The 16,118-nt window shown below is 42.3% G+C and overlaps 1 protein-coding gene across 11 annotated transcripts in view; it reads left to right on the top strand.

Annotated features, from left to right (window-relative positions):
• Positions 1-16,118, top strand: part of nrcama (neuronal cell adhesion molecule a) — a 257,866-nt gene that overhangs the window by 160,058 nt on the left and 81,690 nt on the right. For all 11 annotated transcript variants that reach the window (XM_063058228.1, XM_063058227.1, XM_063058233.1 and 8 more), the window contains 6 exons: positions 1,388-1,572; positions 2,719-2,850; positions 2,950-3,093; positions 8,963-9,074; positions 13,929-14,095; positions 14,186-14,333. In XM_063058228.1, coding sequence (XP_062914298.1) covers positions 1,388-1,572; positions 2,719-2,850; positions 2,950-3,093; positions 8,963-9,074; positions 13,929-14,095; positions 14,186-14,333 — 888 coding nt within the window. The remainder of the gene's footprint in view (positions 1-1,387; positions 1,573-2,718; positions 2,851-2,949; positions 3,094-8,962; positions 9,075-13,928; positions 14,096-14,185; positions 14,334-16,118) is intronic.

Here is a 16,118-nt window from a genome sequence, read left to right as displayed (position 1 = left end):
AGTTCCAAAGACCAATCAGTTTATTCTTGGTGGTGGGGGACACTTCTAGAAACCACAACTCTAATTTGTAAAAGAAAGCCAATGGAGATTTGCCAATGGTAAATCTTGTCCAACAAAGCCTGATGGAGTTACTTTGGTGAAGTAACAGAAAAGATTAATGAGCGAAGAGTGGTACAAATGACAAGGAGCCATATCAGAGATTTGTCAGTCAAAGCTGTCCAGCCATGGTGCCAAAGAGGCAGTAGCAACATGGATTAAAAATTGGCTAAGAAGGGAAAAGGAAGAGTGGTAATGACCATTGCTTGAGGAAGGAGTACAATGGAATTTATCAGAGGGACACACTAGGATGACTGCATAAAATATTTTAGTGAATTAGATGGGTGCACAAGGGTGTTATTTCCAAGTTTGCAGATGAGACTAAACTTGGAGGACTTGTGGAGGAGAGTAATAGACATCAAGGTGATAGAGTCAGACTGCAGGGGTGGGTGGCAATGTGTCCGATGAAATGTAACGCTGAGCATTGTGAAGTGCTAGGTTTTGGAAGGAAGAATGAAAAGTGTCCATTTAAACTGTGGAGCACAATTTTGAAAGGGGCACAAGAACAGTGAGGTACAGGAATATACGTTTGCCTGATTCATTGAAAGTTGCAGGGCCAGTTGAGAAAGCACAGTATTCAGGATCCTGGGCTTTATAAATGGAGGTACAGAGCAGAAGGGCAAAAATGCCATGCTGACTCTTTATAAAATACTGGGTTGGCCACCACAGGAGTATTATGGCCAGTTTTGGTCATCACGCTTCAGGAAAAAAGTAAAGGCTTTGGAGATGATGAACAAGAGATTTACCAGAATAATTGCATGAATATAAATAGACTGGAGAAGCTGGGTTTACTTTGCTTGGAAGGAGGCTTAACAGAGATATTTAAGATGGTGAATGGTGTAGAAACAGGAAAATTCTGCCCAGTGGTGGAGGAATCAGAACCAAAGTCATTGCAAAGGAATGGAAATTCTCATGAAGAGCAGCTGACAGATGGTAACCTTATTATAGCAATGAGATATAAAATGAACAGTGATGTCAGTTGAGGGATAATTTTTTTTGTCAGAGCTTCAGCTAATAGTCTCCTGCTCTTCATATAATGTCCAGTAATCTTTGATATCCAACCTAGAGATCAAGCAGAAGTCTGATTATCGTCCCTTCCTAGAGACAGAACATCTGATAGCACTATGTTCAGTTACCGCTATCCCATTGTTTTGGGAAGGATTCCATTCACAGTTCCCTGTAAAACCCATTGAAAAGTTGTCTTCCATGGGTTGAACCATTTTTTAATAAACACTTAAGGTATGTCCTTACAAAAGACACTTTCACCTGAGCCTCATCTGTTCTGTTCCAGGCCAACACCGGTAATCCATTGGACAAAAGAAGGGGGAGAGCTACCCAGTGACAGAGCCTTTGAGATCAATTTTAAGAAGACCCTGAAAATCATTCACGTATCGGAGGCAGATGCAGGGAAATACCGATGCACTGCAAAGAATTATTTGGGAACCAGTTCACATGTTATTGCAGTAACAGTCAAAGGTCTGGCTCCTCTCGCAGATATCAACTCCTTTTGCCACAGAGGGACGTTTCATTGTAGCTTGGGCAAATGCAAAAGGATGCTTAGCTGCAGTGGAGAGAGTGACAAAATTAAACTTCCACTTCTTTTTTCCTATCTTGAAAAATGTCAGTGTGATATGTTCTGGTGACTATTAACTAGACAGACATGGCTACCTGTGATATTGATAGCAAGCAATCAATTAATTTGTCAATATTAATATTGATCAGGACACATATCTGCTGAGTTATATACCATGGACACAATTAAGATAACCACTCTAGCCAAAGAGTACACACTATTTCTTTTGTTGGGTGTCATCCGCACTATTTATGTAGGCAGAGAGGTTGGAGTTGGAATCCAAGACTTAAGTATGCTGCATTTTTGGACACTGGGAATGGTTTGGCTTTGGAACAATGCCTGAGTCGTAGAAAAATACTTTTTACCTTAACACCTCTGAATTCAGTCTGTGCAGATAACTTATTGCATCTGCCAGGAGCTTGTGCTTTTTATCCCCATAGTTCCATTACATCAGTGGCTCAATTGATTTGACAGCAGTGTCACCCTCAGAATGTTTGCAAGTAAATTACAGGAAGTCTTCCCTGTTGAAATGGGCAAGACGATAATCTTTTTAGGATGTTGGTTAAGTATATTTTGTGGCCAGGGTAGATTTGAGCAAGAATAATACTTTTCACCTGAGGGTAAATTTCATTAATTCCACATACAGCCCAATGAACGTTCGGGTATTATGTGAATTAAAGTATATAGGGTTGATGAAAATAGTGAAAAAAATTAGCTGTGATTTCATTGAGCAGGGAAACTTATTTCCTCGTGATATGTCTTGTTCGATTGTTCCAGTGAGAGAAAACATCCATTCAGGTTTTCACTGTCTTCCCACTGGGAGAACCCATCATCACTGAGTTTCTTCCCATTGGTAGAGTTTCATTGCATTGCCTGGCCTAATTCCCACCTCCCATTAAAGAAAATGAATTTTAGAATGGGATTAACCATTCTTGAGTCTGTTCCAGCATTTAATAGTAGCATAAGTAATCAGATTAAGTTTGGCAGTTTTAGCCATGTTGACCATTGTGGGCGACTGCAGGCTCTGACTTGATACTGGTTTTATACAGCCGCACCGTACTGGATCAGTGAGCCAAAGAACCTGATTCTGGCTCCTGGGGAAGATGGGAGACTCATCTGCAGAGCAAATGGCAATCCCAAGCCTGCCATCCAATGGCTGGTCAACGGATTTCCCATTGAAAGTGAGTATGAGGACGAACAGTGGACACAGTAGTACTACGTAAATGAATTTTGGATGTGATGTTCTCATCAGGAAATACTGATTTCTTTTTGATTGACAGATGCCCCCAGTGACATCAGCAGGAATGTAATGGAAGACACCATCAGCTTCACCAAAGTCCACACCTCATCCAGTGCCGTTTACCAGTGCAATGCTTCAAATGAGCATGGATACCTAATGGCGAATGCTTTCGTCAATGTACTCGGTACGATTTCTCACTCTATATTAGGCCTCCTCAAAGTGATGCAATGAATGAACAGGTACCCATAAAAAATAATGACGTAGGCGCAAAAAAAGGAGCATTTTCTCAGGGGTTGGAAGGAAATGGGCAGGACTACAATATCAGGAATTAGAAGTGAGTGAAGACTTGCTATCACAAATATTCCCATTGACCATGAAGCTGCGGTCATTTGGGAAAGAAAATTCCAAAGATACAAAACACGCTGAAGAAATTTACCACGGTACAGACCAAAGTAATTGACCTCTTATCGCAGAAATGTGCCCCCAGTTGCTAAAGTCTCCAGCCAATAGAAACAGCCTCTCAGCTCCTCTGTTGTCGATTACTCTCAGCATCTTTAATGTTTCATTGAAATAACCTCAGGGGAAAACTCCACAGTTATCTGCTTAGCCAGCCTTTACCATCTCGATTGGTGACAGTGAAGTTGTTTGATGAGGGTAGAACTGTGGATGATGTCTACATTGATTTCCATAAGGCCTTTGTCAAGATCCCTCCTGGGAGGCTCCAGAAAAAGAAGATGCATTGTATCCACAGTGACTCGGCTGTTTTGGATTCAGAATTGGCAGAGCGTGGTAGTTGATGGGAATTATTCTGATTGGATGTCTGTGACTAGTGTTCTGCATGGATCTTTGCTGTTTGTGATCTATGTAAATAATGTGGATGAAAACAAAGATGGGTGTGTTAGTAAGTTTGCACATGATACAGAGATTGGTAGTGTTATGGATAGTAAAGAAGACTGGCAAAAAAAACAGTGGGATCTTGATCAGTTGCATATATGGGTGGAGAAATAGCAGAGGGAGCTTATGAAGTGTAGCTCTGGGGCGATCAGACGTAAAAGGACAGCATACTGTTAACGGCAAGACCCTTAATAGCGTTGATGGGCAGAGGAATCTTGGGATTGAAGCTCATAGCTTCCTGAATGTGGCTGAAACTCCCTGAATTTCGGCACGGACTAGAAGAGCCGAGGTGGCCTGTTTCCGTGCTGTAATTGTTATATAAACACAGGTGTGGTTGATAGGTAGGTGAAGAAGGCATGTGGCATGCTTGCCTTATTAGTCGAGGAATTGATTTCAAGAATCGGGAAGTTATCTTGAATTTTTATAAAACACTAGGTGGGTCAAATCTGGAGTAATACATCCATTTCTGGTTACCCTGTCATAAGAAGGATGTGAAAGCCTTGGAGGGGGGCAGAAGAGGTCTCCCTGCCAGGATGCTGTCTGGATTAGAGGCCATGCGCTATAAGGAGAGGCTGGCCATACTCGGGTTGTTTTCTCTGGATGAGTGGAGGCTAAGGGATGGTCTGATAAAGCTATAAGGTTATAAGAGCCATAGACAGAGTAGACAGCAAGTACCTTTTTCCCAAGAATGAACTGTCTAATACCAGAGGACATGCATTTAAGGTGAGATGGGGGAGGAATGGGTAATCAAAGGAGGTGTGTGGATCACGTTTTTTACATAGAGTGGTGGGTGCCTGGAATGCACTCCCTAAGGTGGTAGTGGAGGGCAAACAGAGAAGGGTCAATCAGGAATCGCATGTAGGAATATGTAGGAAATGGAAGGATGTGGACATTATGTAGGCAGAAGGGATTCATTTATTTGAACATTTGATTACTAATTTAATTAATTCGACACAGCATCGTGGACTGAAATGCTTTTCCTTTGCAGTGTTCAATCCGTTCTTGATTATGGAGACCAAATCTGCAGTTGAAGTGTCACAGAAACCAGGTCCAGTTGGGACAAGGCTTTCTTACTCATGCTTGAACCTCTATCCAATAAGGACCAACACACCAGCTACCTTTCGAATTCTGACACCTGCATACAAACTTCCAGTATTTTGTGTGCTGGGAAGCCATATTGTCGTAGAACACCACTATTGTTCTTCATCATCTAGGAGGGATTCTGTCTTCCTGTTCTTATTGTATAGTGAATGACTGCTTATTTTAGTGTATTGCAGCCGTTCCTCCATCTTCTTTGCCATGTATTCATTAGTCTGCAGATTATTTGTGCACTGTTTAGCTTTCTCCCTCACCCAGCCCTGCACCATGTGCAAATTTAGATGAAATCTCCTCTCTCCTTTCACCTCAGTCATTAACATGGATTGTAAATATGTAGTGAACAGACCAGCACTGATCAAGGTGACAGCTCACAACGACAGCCTGCCAACCTGCTAACGAAAGGTTTACTCATGATCAATATTTCTGTTCTCTACAAAACTAATACACTAACATCTTAGCTCAGCTATTACTTTATGTATTAATATATTTTTAACAGTAACTTAACAAATACCTTTAGAAAATCCCAAAGTAGTGCAATGGATTCCAGTTACTTGTTCCTTTGCTTCATCAGGGCAATGGTTATTTGGGACAGCTCTTAAAGAAGAAAAACTAATCAAGTAAATAGTTGGGATTCTCTTTGCTTATTTGGGACGCTATTCCACTTAATTGGGACAGGAGACTGTTGCTCAACAGTTTCTTCTGTGAACTTCTGTGGCCATTAGACACTTTACACCATGCTTAGAGCAAACGGTTTTTGTCATGTAGTAAGAAAAAATTTCCTTCCATTAAGGACAGTGGAAAAATAGCCTTCCAAAATTTTAAGACAGATGTAGATGAGTAGTTGACAGGCAAGGGGCTGAAAGACAGCCAAGAATGAGATGGTGAAGTTACAATCAGTTCAGGCATGATCTTATTAAATGACAGAGAGGGCTTGAAGTGCCAAATCACTTATTACTGCTCCTAATTCATGTTTTGTATATTTATTTTATCTTTCTATCAAATCCCATTTTAATCTCCCCAATGTAAGCTTCTGAGGGACAATATTTACCTTCATTGTAGTCTCTATACCTTGAGCAACGCACACAAAATGTTGGAGGACCTCAGTAGGCTAGGCTGGATCTATGGAGGGAAATGAACTGCCAGTGTTGCAGGCCCAAGATCCTTCATCAGGACTAGAAAGCATCTTGACCCGAAACATGGACTGTTCATTTCCTCCATTGACGATACTTGACTTGCCGAGTTCCTCCGGCATTTTGCGTGTGTTGCTCAAGATTTCTAGCATCAGCAGAATCTCTTAAGTCTCAACACCTAATTTCTTTTTGTTTGTATTTTTGGGAGCAGTGTTGCATACAGATTACAACTCTTGCTTTTCGGACTTATCCTCAGAACACTGCATCAGCACAGCACCTGTTAACAGAATTCTTCATCCAAGATGGCCATGCTTTGCATAGCCTTCTGTTACAGTTTCATGGCAGCCTATTAGAGAACAGTTTTGCCCTCTTTCTTCATCCATTTACTTTCACAAGTTGTGTAGTCGTCCACTGTGATTAACACTTGTTAAGAATAGCTCTACTTGGCCAATTACCCAATCAAGGAGAATAGTAACCTTCACAGATTTGAGACAGCATAGGCTACTGGATTGGAAGATGCTGCATTTCAGGATGGGATGCGGTGAATAATGATGCAGATGATTAGGCACCCCTTTGAAGTGCTGGCAGAAGAGGACAGTCAGGCAACTTGGGATGGAACAGATGAAGACTCGGTGATGAGTGGGGTCAGGGAGGAGCTTCATTTACCAGAGCTCAGCTCTTCAGATGATCATCTGAGACAAGTAAAAGAATTAAAGCCAATAGATTAATTCCTACTAGAGCTAATATCATGAGTTATTTTTACTCAGTGTTCATAAGGTGAAAGGGATCCGTTAATTCAAATTTCATGATATAGCATCACCTTGTTAATTTTTTTTGGCCTACCAGTGCAGGTGTTTGGAGTGTATTCTCAGATTTTATTTCCTGCAATCTTTATTTTTAGAAAGAATACCTTGAATTTCAGTACTGGTTTAAAATGCTCTTTACCAATTGCTGATTTTGTTCTAATCATAGTCATAGTCATACTTTATTGATCCCGGGGGAAACTGGTTTTCGTTACAGTTGCACCAGAAATAATTAGATAGTAATAAAACCATAAATAGTTAAATAGTAATATGTAAATTATGCCAGGAAGTAAGCCCAGGACCAGCCTATTGGCTCAGGGTGTCTGACCCTCCAAGGGAGTTGTAAAGTTTGATGGCCACAGGCAGGAATGACCTCCTATGATGCTCTGTGTTGCATCTCGGTGGAATGAGTCTCTGGCTGAATGTACTCCTGTGCCCACCCCGGTACATTATGTAGTGGATGGGAGACATTGTCCAAGATGGCATGTACCTTGGACAGCATCCTCTTTTCAGACACCACCGTCAGAGAGTCCAGTTCCATCCCCACAACATCACTGGCCTTACGAATGAGTTTGTTGATTCTGTTAGTGTCTGCTACCCTCAGCCTGCTGCCCCAGCACACAACAGCAAACATGATAGCACTGGCCACCACAGACTCGTAGAACATCCTCAGCATCCTAATGTAGGAAAGGTGGTAGCTTTGACAAGCAGGAACAGACTAAATGAACTTTGGAACATTGATGAGGAAGAATTTTATAGAACAGAGATGAGGAGAAATCTCTTTAGCCAGAGGCTAGAGAAATCATTGCCACACATGGCTGTGGAAGCGTAGTTGTTGGATATAGGTTCTTGATTAGTAAGGGCTCAAAAGTTATGGGGAGGTGACAGGAAGATGTTGAGAGGGATAGTAAATCAGCCATGATAAAAAAGCAGAGCAGACTCAATGGACCAAATGGCCTAATTCTACTCCTATGTTTATGGTCTAATGATTTAGTAGTCTTCTTTTCACTGTTGCTAACTGATGGGCCAAGTGGCCTATTACTGTTCCCATGTTCCTATGTCAGAGCAATAGGGCTGACACCTGTTCAAAACAGTGCCTTGGGCTCATTTACATCTACCTGAGAGACCCTTGCTTTACAGAGTCATGAAATCATAATTACTGTACTGTACAAAAGCCTTAGGCACATATATGCATTGCAGTACCTAAAATTACTACAGTGCTATGCAAATGTCTTAGGACATTTGCACAGTACTGCAGTAATTTTAGGTATTGCAATGTACTGCTACTACAAAAAAAAAACAAATTTCATGACATATGTGAGTGATGATAAACCTGATTCTGACATGGGTCTCTATTGTGGACTGAGAATGAGAAGGGGACAAGGAGAGTGAAGTCATGGTTGGGAACAGGGGAAAGGAGATAGGAGGGAGCAGAAAGCATCAGAGAGACATTCTGTAATGATCAATAACCCAATTGTTTGGAATCAAATGATCTTGCCTGGTGTCTCAGGGCTGGGTGTGTCTGCACCTGTGCCACCCCTGCACCTGGCACTCCTTCTCTGCCACCTATCTCACACCCTTCCCACGGTGCTCTGTGCTCACCATTCCCAACATCTTTTGCTCCTGCCAGATTTACAAACTCGCTCTCCACTCCATGTTGACTATTACAGTGCTGCCCAAATGAGCTGATTCCATTTGCCTGGCGTTTGGCCCATTTCACTCTAAATCTTTACAATCCATGTACCTGTCCACATGGCTTTTAAATACAGTATTGTCATTGCACCTGATTTTATCACTTCCTGTGGCAGCCCTCTCCATGTACCCTCTGTGTGGAAAATGTTGCCCCTCAGCTCTAGCTTTAGCCTCCCCTACCCCGGGAAATGGGCTACAGCCTCCGACAGTTCAGCCCTTCACATGCCTCGACATCTTATACAGATCTCTGGAGTGACTTGAAGTAACAGCCTTCTGACTCGGCCAATGAAAGTTCTCTTATTCCTTTCAGTCAGTAGACAGTGCGAGTATTTATTTTTTGCTGCTGTTAGTTCTTGTAAGAACTTTGCAAGTTTTAGCCCTGTGTGATTTAACATTCAGTTGCATGAACTGCTTTTCGTTTTGTGACCCTCTGTAGCTGAGTCACCCAGAATGCTTTCTGAACCTGACCAAGTTTATCAAGTAATTGCCAACAAGCCTGCACTGCTGGACTGTGAATTTTTTGGATCACCAATACCTCAAATTCAGTGGTAAGGATGTTAATTTATTTGCTTTGTTCTATGTGTAATTAAATTTATTGCAATCTGATCACTTGCCTGGTATATTTTTAGTTTTACTTTAAGAGAAGCTCTTCTTCAGCATGTCTCCATGACTACTGTAAGTACACAATTATCGAGAGCTGGTTTAAAGAAACCCTTACAACAAGGCAGTTAAAAGCAGTGCATGGCCTAAGATAGCCAACCTGAGTTTGTTTGTGATGTTCCTGGCTCTGTGAGGGATGCACAATCACACAAGAGTCATCTGCCTATGAGCTCAGTGACAACACTACCAAGAAATTGGGTTGGATGCGATCTTTTGGTAACTGAAGTGTTACGTACCCCGTAACTGGGTTGCCAAACCAGCAGAAATGGACCACTTCGTTGGAGTCTGGATTACTGGAACTAAGAAAGTTTTATTAAAGAAATAAGCAACACAGTACTCTAATAGTGAGGATATAAATGCAACAGATTAGCAATGAATAAACACACATGTACACAGAACTAGGATAATAGGATCAATCAAGCTCTATCGCAGTCTAGGGGTAAAATGATCAGTCACAAGTGACACAGAGTTCATTTCAGTTTCAGTTCGCAGTAATCGCCGTTGTGCCGTTGGGGAGAGAGAGAGAGAACGAATGAATATGCAAATCGGATTCCAAACAGACCTTTGATATTCCTCGCAGTTAGCTTTCGGGCGAGCCTTTGTAATGTCTTCTGAGGTCACCGACTGTGACCCCTCCATTCCAGATACAATCGTTCTTCTGCGGTGAACCTGGCACCCAGGCAAGGGCGGACACATACACCGGGTTCCCGCCCAACCGCATCTTTCCACCCTGTGCGTCTATGGCTGGTCCTGCGACCAGACCTCCAAAACTCCCACCAACTTGTGGGGGCACACCGCTTCCAGGGTCTCGTTACCTCGTGGTGTCGTGTGTGGTCTTTGCCTTAGCGAACCTGTCCCTTTTATCCCCCTGCTGGGGTATCGCCTGTCCATCAAACTTCAAACAGTTCAGGTTCAAAGCAAACTGGTCTCTGACAATACTCGGAACTGTGTCTCCTTTTTGTTAATCCCTCTCGTCTCATTAACATTTCTGAATGTTCCCCCATTGTCCTCTTATTGGCATCAATCTTCTGATAATTTGGTCTGTCGTCACAGAAGAAAACGGAGATAAAGATTTGCTTTATTTGTCACATGTATATCAAAACATACGGTGAAATGCATCAAATCAAATCAGCAAGGATTGTGCTAGGCAGCCCACAAGTGTCACCACACTTTTGGTGTCAACATAACATGCCCACAGCTCACTAATCCGAAATGCAGGTCTTTGGAATGTGGGAGGAAATTGGAGCACCCAGAGGAAGCACACACAGTTATGAGGAAAACATACAAACTCCCTGCAGACAGCTACAGGCATTGAACCTCCATCACTGATTACTGGCTGGTGCTATAAAGTGATTTTACTAACCCTTCTGTGACTCTGCTACCCCTACACTACCATGCAACCATATTTGTGTGGGAAAGTTGAGGACATACAGTACTGTGCAAAAGTCTTAGGCACATATAAAAAGAAATCTGTAAAGTGAAGATGCTTTCAAAAATAATGAAATGAGAAGTTTCTAAATATCAAAGAATTTACTATAAAGAGCATAAAAAGTAAAAAAAACTAATCACCCTTGGTGTAATCACCCTTTGCCCTTAAAACTGCATCAATTCTCTTATGTACACTATCATGCAGTTTTATAAGAAAATCAGCTGATAGCTTGTTCCAAGCATCTTGGAGAACTTGCCACAGTTCTTCGGCAGACTTTAGCTGTCTCACTTGCTTCTTTCTCTCCAGGTAATCCCAGACAGTCTCGGTGATGTTGAGATCAGGGCTCTGTGGAGGCCGTACCATCTGAAATTATATGTAGGTTGGCTAAGACTTTTGCACAGTACCTTAACTGGGATTTGTACACTGAATGGTTTAGTTTCCGGTTCGCTGTACACCTCCACTGCTCAGATTTTGTTTCCTCTTTGTTCTTACCAGAATGTTGCAGCTGTAATCCCGTTGTTAGTCTGGGTGTGGCAGGTGTGATGCCAGTCCACCAGAGTCATAGTCATAGTCATACTTTATTGATCCCGAGGGAAATTGGGTTTCGTTACAGTTGCACCAACCAAGAATAGAGTATAAATATAGCAATATAAAATCATAAATAATTAGATAATAATATGTAGATTATGCCAGATGGAAATAAATCCAGGACCAGCCTATTGGCTCAGGGTGTCTGACCCTCTAAGGGAGGAGTTGTAAAGTTTGATGGCCACAGGCAGGAATGACTTCCTATGACGCTCTGTGCTGCATCTCGGTGGAATGAGTCTCTGGCTGAATGTACTCCTGTGCCCAACCAGTACATTATGTAGTTGATGGGAGACATTGTCCAAGATGGCATGCAACTTGGACAGCATCCTCTTTTCAGACACCACCGTCAGAGAGTCCAGTTCCATCCCCACAACATCACTGGCGTTACGAATGAGCTTGTTGATTCTGTTGGTGTCTGCTACCCTCAGCCTGCTGCCCCAGCACACAACAGCAAACATGATAGCACTGGCCACCACAGACTCGTAGAACATCCTCAGCATCGTCCAGCAGATGTTAAAGGACCTCAGTCATTATGAGCACTCCAGTGCTTTAAAGTACATGCTGTCTTGAACTGAACAGCAGTGATCATGGGCAGAAATCCTTCAGAAACTGTTCAGACAATCTGGATTTTCAGTAATCCATCCTCTTCTTTAAATGAGCGATCTCTCAGCAGTAATCAAAGTGCGGATGTGGAATGAGGCGGGAGTTTATGGAGCAGCCGAGCACAGCTGATCGGAGTATGAGAGCAGGCAGGGAGAGGAAAGGTGGGAGGAAGTAAGCAGCAAATCCTAAATGGTGGCATTGGTGGTGACTGAATAGCTGTGGTTCATTGAGAGTGGACAAGCAACAGACCATGTTTAAAGAGACACAGGATCCACCACCATCCAGGCTGTGCTCTCGTCTCGCAGCTGCCATCAGGAGCCTTAGGCCTAGACTACCAGGATTAGGAACAGTTAATATCCTTCAAACATCAGGCTCTTGAACCAGTGTGAATAATGTTATGTACCTCAATCCTGAACTGATCCCACAACCTATGGACTCACTTTCAAGGAATCTACAGCTCATGTTCTCGGTATTATTTATTTATTTATTGTTTGGTTTCGTATTTTCACAGTTTGTCTTCTTTTTCACATTGGTTGTTTGTCAGTCCTTGCTTGTGTGTAGTGTTTCGCTGATTATATTGTATTTCTTTGTTCTACTGTGAATGCCTGCAAGAAAATGAATCTCAGGTAGTATATGGTGACATATACAGTACGTACTTTGATAATAAATTTAATTTGAACTTTGAAATTTGGCAGCTGCAAGTTTTGGAATCTTGAGTAACACACAAAACCTCTGAAAGAACTCAATGTCAACAGAGGAATTGGATAGTTGATATTTTGAATCTGAAGAAAGGATCTCAACTCAATGTTGACAGTCGATTTCCCGCCAATTCACGTTAAAGGCTGTGTGGGGCCATAACAGAAGAACTGAACGCCGAGGGAGCCAGGGGTGGCCAGGGAGAGAGTTTGTAAGGGTATTCAAAACAGTGAAGGTTTGGGAGAGGGTTCCAGGCCAGAAGGGCCGATAGTCATTGAAATGAGTAGTCCAAATGAACTAAAGAGAGAATGAAGAGATTGCTTTTATACACAGTAAGCTGCTGCTTAGTGTAAGACAGCGTGTGGTATATACCTCAAGAATGGTTGAAAAGAGATAAATATTTAATGAATGTACTGCTGGTGGCTGGTAAAAAGACCCTTACCAGGAAATGGTTATCACAGGAGAGCCCAACTCTAAATGTATGGATGGAAATTACAATAGACATTTACAAAATGGAGAAGATAACAGCATCTGTTAATCGTAAGTTGGAACAATTTTATTCATACTGGTAAAAATGGTTTAACTACATAACACCTCATAGGCCTGATTTTATTCTCACAAGTCAATGAATATGTTGTAAAGAAAGATCACTCCCTACTCAGTACATAGTTTTCTTCTTTCGATTGTTCTTTCTTTCCTCTCCTTTCTGTAACTGTATACCTCAGATAAATATTATGTGGAGATTTGTGACAAATATGATTATATGATATATATGTACAGCATCTGAAATACATCTTATGGAAATGTGTTTGATGATGAAATTCAATAAAAAATAAATTACAATAAAAAAGACAGCGTGGGGAAGAATGATGCAGACAGATTTAGAAGACATTTCTTCAATAAAAAGGGACAGGATGTTGAGGTGTTAAAACTAAAAGATTTGCCTGCCTTTGAGCAAAGGAAAAAAGGTAGTGAAACCATTATGAGTGCAGATTCAAAGGAAGGCACTGCAGATGGAACCATTGCCTCTCGGCTCCAGTTCAGTTATGTCCCCGGGTTCTGTCTGTGTCGAGTCTCCACGTCCTCTCTGTGACCAGATGAATTCTTCGCTGGTTTCCTCGCACTTTCCAAATATGGGCTGGTTTTGAGATGAAATGGCTTCTGTGAGATCGCTACCAGTGCAGATGGTGATAAGAGAATCCAGGGACGTATAAGGGAGGATAAGTGGGGAATGGTGTCTGTTTGTATTGTAAGGAAATATGATGTATCACAGGCTCAAAGAGCCAAGTGCCCACCTTATTTCCATGAGCTTCCACATTGGATGATATGCAGAAAGAGAGTTCACAGCCACATGAGTGAGACTGCAGAACAGTAGGCAGAGAATGTGCATTATCAGTAGAACCACTAAGAATTTGTTCTATCGTAGGTTCAAGGATGACCAAGGCAGTGTACTCCATGGTGACTCATACACTGTGCATGAAAATGGCTCTCTGGAAATTGCCTTTGCGCAGAAAAATGACAGTGGCACCTACACCTGTGTAGCAACCAATTCTCGTGGCGTGGTCCAAAACCGAGCCATCCTGCAGATCAAAGGTGAGCTTCTTTACGCCAGCAAATTATAATTGCAAGAGCAAGTCACTTTAATTTTCCAAGTTGGGCATAATGAAACTGTGTCATTTTCAGATCCGACAACCATTATTAAACAGCCACGCTATCAGTCTGTGCAGACACTGGGTACAGCTGTCTTCGAGTGCAAAGTGAAGCATGACCCAACGCTCTCACCAACCATTATATGGCTGAAAAATAATGAGGAACTGCCTGATGACAACAGGTACTATAGACTTCGGATTGGAAAAATACGCGATATAGTTGTGTCTGCTTAGTGAATCAAAGCCAGCAGGATTTGGACCCTCTCAATAAACAGAGCAGACATGATAGAAACTGCAAATCAGGATACACCCATGTGCAATAGACCTATGGCTCAAACAGATGGAATGAGGTGGCAAGTGAACACTAGGCAGATATTCTAGAAGCTGACTGTAGAGGTATTCATTCTCCTGGTTATTTTATTGAGTATTCTAGGTTCACTACAAATCTACTTCAAGACGCTCCGTTCTGCCTACTTACCCCTATGCCAAGGGATTCGGAAGGCTGGATCACTGGAGGTATTTAAAAAAGAAGCAGATAAGTTTATGAAAGATTATGATGCAGAAGAAGAGATGAGACCTAGTTCCATTCAGCTGTGGCCATACTAAATGGTGGGACATGTTTGAGATGCCTGATGGAATAGAACGCATATGTTCTTGTCATTAGGCACGGAGAAAGGCCCTTTGCCCCACTAAGTCCTACCACCCATTTACACTGATCACGTTTCATTCTCCCCATATTCCTACCAACTCCCCCACCCCCCCCCCATTTATATCACTCACCTACACACTAGGGGCAATTCCCAGTGGTCAGTTGTACAAACCTGTAGGTCTTTGGATTGTGAGAGGAAGGCATATCACCTGGAGGAATCTTGTGGTTACAGGGAGAACGTTGAGACTCCAAACACAGACAGTGCCGGAGGTTAAGATTGGAACGGTGTCACTGGAGCTATGTAGTCTGCTAGTTGCACTACTGTACCACCTCTCACACTTGGATTCTTCTAGTTTCCATTTATTCTACATGGTCAGACTTTATGGTTGATTTTAATGGTGGAGGACTCACTCCATCAATCATAGTTTTGGACAAACCCTTGGAGATGGACTTCCCTTTGCTGTGGGACCACCCATCCCAATAGGCATTCAAGGTCTTGTCCTGATACCCAACAAATTTGATAACTGAACAAAATGCTCCAGAATTTTATAGAATGGCAACATCACCTCATGGCTCTTGAACACAACCCCCAACTAATGAAGACCAACACACCATAGATACGCCGTCTTAACCACCCTATCAAATTGCACAGCAGCTTTGAGGGGTCTGTGGATGTGCTCCACGCTGCTAAAATTCCTACCATTAACCCTGTACTCTGGCTTCAAGTTTGACTTTCCAAAGTGTGTCACTTCACACTTTTCCAGATTGAACTCCATCTGCCACTCCTCAGCCCTGCCCTGCATCCTATCAATGTCCCATTGTAACCTACAACACCCTTCTACGCTATTCGCAGCACCACGAATCTCCATATCATGTGCAGACTTACTAACCCACCCTTCCACTTCCTCATCCAAGGCATTTATAAAAATCACAAAAAGCAGGGATTCCCAACAAGGATCCCTGCTGAACTCCGCTGTTCACCATCCTCCAGGTACAATCTGCTCCATCTACTGTCACACTCTGCCTTCTGTGGGCATGCCAGTTCTGAAACCAGACAGCCACGTTTCCTTGGTTTCCATGTCTCCTTACTTCCTGTAAGAGCCTACCAAGGGAATTTATCAAACAGTTCACTAAAATCCTCTCAGATGAGCAAGTTGATAAATGCGAAGGACATTGATGTGCATTGTCATTCTTCCTTTCAATGAAAGCAAGGGGCCTCCTAGCAAGTCCATTGGCTTAGGAATGTATTTATGAGTTCTGTGAGTCCTTGACTTTTGGTTCCTATTGCTCTCATCACTAGAATTTCTCTTTCCTCACA

Source organism: Mobula hypostoma, chromosome 9, assembly GCF_963921235.1.
Source record: "Mobula hypostoma chromosome 9, sMobHyp1.1, whole genome shotgun sequence".
Lineage (NCBI taxonomy): Eukaryota > Metazoa > Chordata > Chondrichthyes > Myliobatiformes > Myliobatidae > Mobula > Mobula hypostoma.
The sequence above is the reverse complement of the archived record's forward strand: the minus strand, read 5'-3'. Positions and strand labels throughout refer to the sequence as shown.